At 42.4% G+C, this 6,000-nt stretch overlaps 1 protein-coding gene across 1 annotated transcript; it reads left to right on the top strand.

The window, feature by feature from the left end:
• The first annotated feature begins 313 nt into the window (after positions 1-313).
• Positions 314-2,649, top strand: LOC110081160 (olfactory receptor 5C1-like). Its single transcript, XM_078384070.1, is given in 3 exon segments — positions 314-1,945; positions 1,947-2,501; positions 2,503-2,649. Coding segments are annotated over 3 exon segments (1,011 nt in total). The 5' UTR covers positions 314-1,636.
• The last annotated feature ends 3,351 nt before the right edge of the window (positions 2,650-6,000 follow it).

Genomic DNA, 6,000 nt, shown 5'->3' with positions numbered 1-6,000 from the left:
GGCTAAGAGGCCGGCGATCGGGCAGGAGGAGGTGGGAAGATTCCCCCACCTCCTCCCGAGCGAACGCCGGGTTTTCAGCCGGCTGACAGGCCGGCGATTGGGCAGGAGGAGGTGGGAAGATTCCCCCACCTCCTCCCGAGCAAACACCCGCTTGTTCAGCCGGCATATGGTGCCTATGGGGAAAACATCGCAAAGCGATTTTTTCCCATAGGCAACATCGGTATGCGATCGCAAAAGCGATTAAAAAAAAAGCCATCGTTATGTGGATTTCCTCGTTATACGAGGCACTCGTTATACGAGGCACCACTGTAGATATGGTTTCATTGAGGACCACATGTTGAATGCAGTTGGTCAGCCAGCTGCAAATCCATCTGGTAGTTGTGCTGTCTATCCCACTTTGTTCTATCTTACGCAGAAATAGTTTGTGGTCTACCTTATTAAATGCCTTACTGAAGTCTAAGTATACTATATCCACTGCATTTCCTTGGTCCACTAATTTAATCACTTTATCGAAGAGGGCAGTAAGATTTGTTTGGCATGACCTGTTCTTAACAAACCCATGCTGGCTTCTAGTAATCACCTTGTTATTTTCTAGGTGGCTCACAAATTTGCTACTTAATTATTTTTTCCAGGATTTTTCCCAGGTCTTAATGTCAAGCTGATTGGTCTGTAGTTTCCTGGATCCACTTCCCACCCCTCTTTTTGAAGACTGGAACCACACCAGCTCTTTTCCAGTCCTCTGGCAGTTTGCCTATGCTCCAGGACCTCTCAAAGATTTCATTTAGTGGTTCCAAGATCATACCTGCCAGTTCTTTTAGCAAGAGTGGGATGTAAACCATCCAGTCCAGGAGATGTAAACCATCCGGTCCAGGAGACATGAACTCATTCAAAGCACCTTGATGTTCTTTTACCACTTCCTTACCTGTTTTGACCTGCTTCCCTCTCCAGTCTCCCACAGTGCTGCTTTTGACAGGGTGAACCAATTTCTCCTTTTGTGTAAATACGGATGCAAAAAAAGAATTAAGCAGTTCCACTTTCTCCCTGTTGCCTGTCACCTTCTTGTCATCTTCTCTCACTAGTGGAACAACCATTTCCTTGACTTTCCTCATGCTCCTTACATGTGAAAAGAAACTTTTTTTGTTATTTTTGCCATTTGTTGCAAGTCTTAGCTCATTCTGAGCCTTACCCTTCCTGACTCCATCCTTGCAGTTTCAAGCTATTTGCTGGTATTCTGTTCTAGTTATGAGCACCCTTTTCAGTTTTTTATACTTATCCTTTTTGTTTCTTAGCTTGCCATAGAGCTCTGTGTGCATCCACACTGATCTTGTCAAACGTCTCTTCTTTTTCTTTCTCTGGGGTATTGTTTTGTTTTGGGCCTTTATTATCTCACCTTTCAGGGTTTCCCAAGCATCCCAAACTGATTTTCCCTTTAGGATTTTCATCCATGGAATCCTCCCTATTACATCTCTTAGTTTGTTAGAGTGAGCTCTCTTAAAATCTAGAACATTAGTCTGACTTGGTACAGTTACCCTTGCCTGCATGATGCTGAATTCTAATATGACATGGCTCCTTTCTCCTAAAGTTCCAGTAACAGAGAATAGTTGATCCTTAATGTGCAATTTTAGGTGATAATCAAATGAAACCCTTTATTGGTAACCATGTGATGGTGTCAGGAAAGAATTTAATACTGTCTCTCCCTCCAGCAGACCTGATGGCTCATCGCAATGGCACAGTGGTGAGTGAGTTCACCCTCCTGGGCTCTACTTCCCAACATGATCTTCAGCTCCTTCTCTTCATCTTCTTCTTACCCATCTACCTTCTTGGTCTCCTGGGGAATTTGTGTTTGGCTCTTCTCATCTGGGTTGAACAGCCCCTCCACACTCCCATGTACTATTTCCTGAGTCATCTGGCCCTGATGGACTTATGTTCCTGCTCCACAGTAGCCCCCCAAGATGCTTGTAGGCCTCTTGAGAGGGCATGACACCATTCCTCTCCCAGCCTGTGCCCTCCAGATGTTCTTCTTTGCAGCTGCTTCTGATGCCGAGTGCTGTCTGTTGGCTGCCATGGCTTATGATTGTTATGTAGCCATATGCCACCCACTACACTATGGAGCTGCCATGCCACGGCGCCTATGTCAAGTCCTAGTAGCTATGTCCTACACAACTGGGACAGCTTCTGGGGCCATCCACACCAGCATGGCATTCCGCCTGCCCTTCTGCGGCACTTACATGTTGGACCATTTCTTTTGCGACATCCCTCCAGTTCTGGCTTTGTCCTGTACCAGCACAGAACTTAACCAGCTCCTGCTGTTGGCTGTGTGTGGAGCTATTCAAAGCATCACTCTGGCAGCCATTGTTGCCTCCTATGGAATGATCCTCTGCACTGTGGGCCATATCAGGTCACAGCGAGCTCTCTCCACCTGTGGTTTCCACCTTACAGCTGTGGGGGTACTCTACGACACCCTCATTTTCATGTACCTACGGCCCAATGGCACATTCGCCCCCCCAAACTGACAAGATGGCATCCGTCTTCTACACAGTGATCATCCCTGTGCTCAACCCTACTATCTACAGCCTTTGTAATGTGGAAGTCAAGCAGTTGGTGAGACGGAGATTCAGTAAACAGAGGCACCCAACCTGCTGTTTCTGAGCAGAAAGATTCCATAACAAGTTTTTGTACCATTATCTGCGAGATCTTTTCCTTGTTATTTTCTCCCACGTCTCAATTTTAGCCTCACTGTATTGCAGAGAGACAGGAAAATGTGTGCCTTCTAAATTTTTATTTTTTAAAAATCAAACCAACAGAATCCTCTCCACTTCACGGCTTACTATTTGTTGACCAACTCTTGTTTTTTAAAACTGATTTATGCTCCTCTCCAAGTCTACCTGTATAATGCTACTTAACTAATTCAGTCAATACTTGGAGAGACTTACACAAAAGCAGCAAACTCTTAGGAGTGAGGCAGGCAGGCAAGCAGGAATTGTCACCCAAGAAACCCATTTTAAGCACCAATGGAATCAGGAAGGAGGACAGAAACTGCAGGATGCCAGAGGAAATAGTAATAATACAAGTAGAACAGGTTTTTAAATTCTATTTTAATTAAGAGGCAATTAAATGCAATAAATAACATTAATGGTGAACATTTGCATATCTAGAAGGGTTGCTTTGAGGTGAATAAGTTCTAGACCTTGATTATATAGGGTTTTTAGGGTTTTTTTTTAAATCTGATTTATAGAATCTGAAAATTACCAAAATCATTAAAAATTATCTTATTGGGAAGTAGGGAAGGAATAAGATTTCTTAAAATTAATGTACTAGGCTTTTTAAAAACTATATTTAAAGGCCACGACCATAAATTGTTGTAAGCCGCCCAGAGACCTTTGGGTAGAGTGGGCGGCATATAAGCTAAATAAATAAATAAATAAATAAATAAATAAATAAATAAATAAATAAATAAGCATGACATTGAAAAATAAAACACAATTTTAGCAGTGGAAAGTGTAGTCTTTTTTAAGGTTCAGAGTGGACATGACTAAAGGAAAAAAATCTTAAGGCTGCCATCTTATATTAGGGACAGGTGAGAATTTCATTTTAGGGCTTTTAAAACAATCAGAATTTACTAAAACAAACTCAAACATGTGGAAAGGTGAAACGGATATGTTTGTCCAACCCCATCTTATGACCACTGGAAAATGTTTTGGCTTGGAGTGCTCACTGGAAGGACAGATCCTGAAGCTGAGGCTCCAATACTTTGGCTATCTGGTGAGAAGAGAAGACTCCTTGGAAAAGACCCTGATGGTGGGAAAGTGTGAAGGCAAGAGGAGAAGGGGATGGCAGAGGATGAGATGGTTGAACAGTGTCATCGAAGCTACCAATATGCATTTGACACAACTCTGGGAGGCAGTGGAAGGCAGGAGGGCCTGGCGTGCTCTGGTCCATGGGGTCATGAAGAGTCGGACACAACTTAATGACTAAACAACAACAACTCTCTCCTACACTAGGTTTGGGTTGCAGGGAATTTATTGTACAGGGAATACATTATGGAAAATGGGACTTTATAAAATGTGTGGTCATCCTTTTCAAGGTGATTGGATTTCTGCAAGCACGGACAACTGCTGGTACTAATTCTTCAAGAAGACCCATTCATTTCAGATTTCCCCTTCTACAGAAGAGCAACATCTCCTTCTGGTATCACAAGCTTTTACAGGCAAAGAGACCGATCAGCCTCTTGAACTGCTGGGCCCAAGTCAGCTAAGGAACCTGACCAGCTTAAGATTTCATATTTGTGTCTTGACTACAAATATAAGGAACAATGTAAGATAAACTCTATCTCTGCCATCTGCTGCAGGAGTTCAGAAATAACATTCAAGTCATTGCCTGATGGCACAGTAATAAAGTGATGAACAGTCAATGTTATGAATGGAGCCAAAGGCTAGGGTAAGACCTTTCTCTTAAGGCAGGCTTAATCTGTCTAGGAGACAATAAATGGGATGGTTAATATTTTGTTGCTTCCTCATGCTCTTACCTAACATTTTTATTATAATGTTATTAATTCTTCTTTATATTTGAATAATTTACTGTTTTTAGTTTTTAATATTGTATTTTTAATGATGTAAGCCACCAGGGTCCCTTTTTAAGAAGAAAGGCAGAGTAAAAATATTTTAAATAAATAAGTTGTGCATCCAGTTATCCAGATTTGAATAATCCACCTGGACATAAAGTCAGTCAATTTCATTTTCTTTTCAGCCAGGTATTATGTGATGCCCAAGCTGGAAGACTCCATGAAGTCCATACTGCGATACAATGATTTACCGCAAATTCCCTGGAACAATCTACCAGGAATATATCCTTTGGAGACACCAGTACTAACAATGTCCCAAGAAGAGTCAAAACTAATTGTTGAAAACTTCTTGTCAGGGAAGATGAAAACAGGCAAAGAGATTGGAAAGGGGGGGTGATATTCTAGTCCCCAAGAAAACAGTGGCAAAACTGAGGTAGCCAAGGGCACTGCTAGGAAGAACCAAGACAGAGACTTCCCAAGTACTGTATGCAACTTCGTCCACACAATAAATAATAAATAATAAATTACATCACTAGTGCCAGAGAGTGTGCCAGTGAGAGAAAAGCAGTACTTCCTGTCCTCCAGTTGGGTTTTTCTACTCTAAACCAAATCCCACTGGCATACCAGACAATTGTGAAGAAAAAAACTTATGGTGTGATCGTACGGGAAAATAGATTGCAGTGCGGACCCCATGGGGAGTGGTCTGGAGTGATCTATCTCCCCAATAATCACAAGATGTACAGGGAATTACACTCCTAAGCTCAATTTTTTTTCAGTCTAGCTGTAGAGCAATTATTTTGGGGCAGGGCAGGTGGGAGAGACTCCCCAACAAATGGAAAGGTTGCTTTAAGGGAGATTGCTCTCTGCAAAGTGACTCTTTCTGGAGCAATCAGATGCATGCCTTTCCTGTTGTCTGATCACACACACACACACGTCAGAAAATGGCTTTATGCAGGATTCGTCATTGCTCTCCAAGAGAAGTCCAACAGAGGTTTGAGATGTCCTGACTATCCAAGACCTGTATTATACCAGCAACTAGGAAAGAGTTACAAAGATCTCTTGTTCTCTGTGGATTCTACTTAAGATTTGTAAATGATTTATCAGAAAGGGGACCAGCATTATACCTGCCAACAAAAAAAAAAATCTTTGCATAGGAAGAACAACACTGAAGAACATTTCCATAATTAAAGAATGATCATGTGTCATCAAGTCAATTCTGACTTACGGTCACTCTTTTCAGTCTTCTCCAAGTAGAGGACACTCAGAAGTGGCTCACTATTCCCTTCTTTTGGAGGCACCCTGAAACTGTGCCGCTTGCCCAAAACCACCCAGGCTGGCTCTACTCTCAGGAGACACAGTGGAGAATCGAACTCTCAACCTCTGGCTCCACAGCCAGATACCTAAAACCACTGAGCTATCCAGCCGGCTCATTAAAGAAC

Source organism: Pogona vitticeps, chromosome 2 (genome assembly GCF_051106095.1).
Source record: "Pogona vitticeps strain Pit_001003342236 chromosome 2, PviZW2.1, whole genome shotgun sequence".
In the NCBI taxonomy this organism is placed as follows: Eukaryota; Metazoa; Chordata; class Lepidosauria; order Squamata; family Agamidae; genus Pogona; species Pogona vitticeps.
This window is presented reverse-complemented; position numbering and strand designations above follow the sequence as displayed.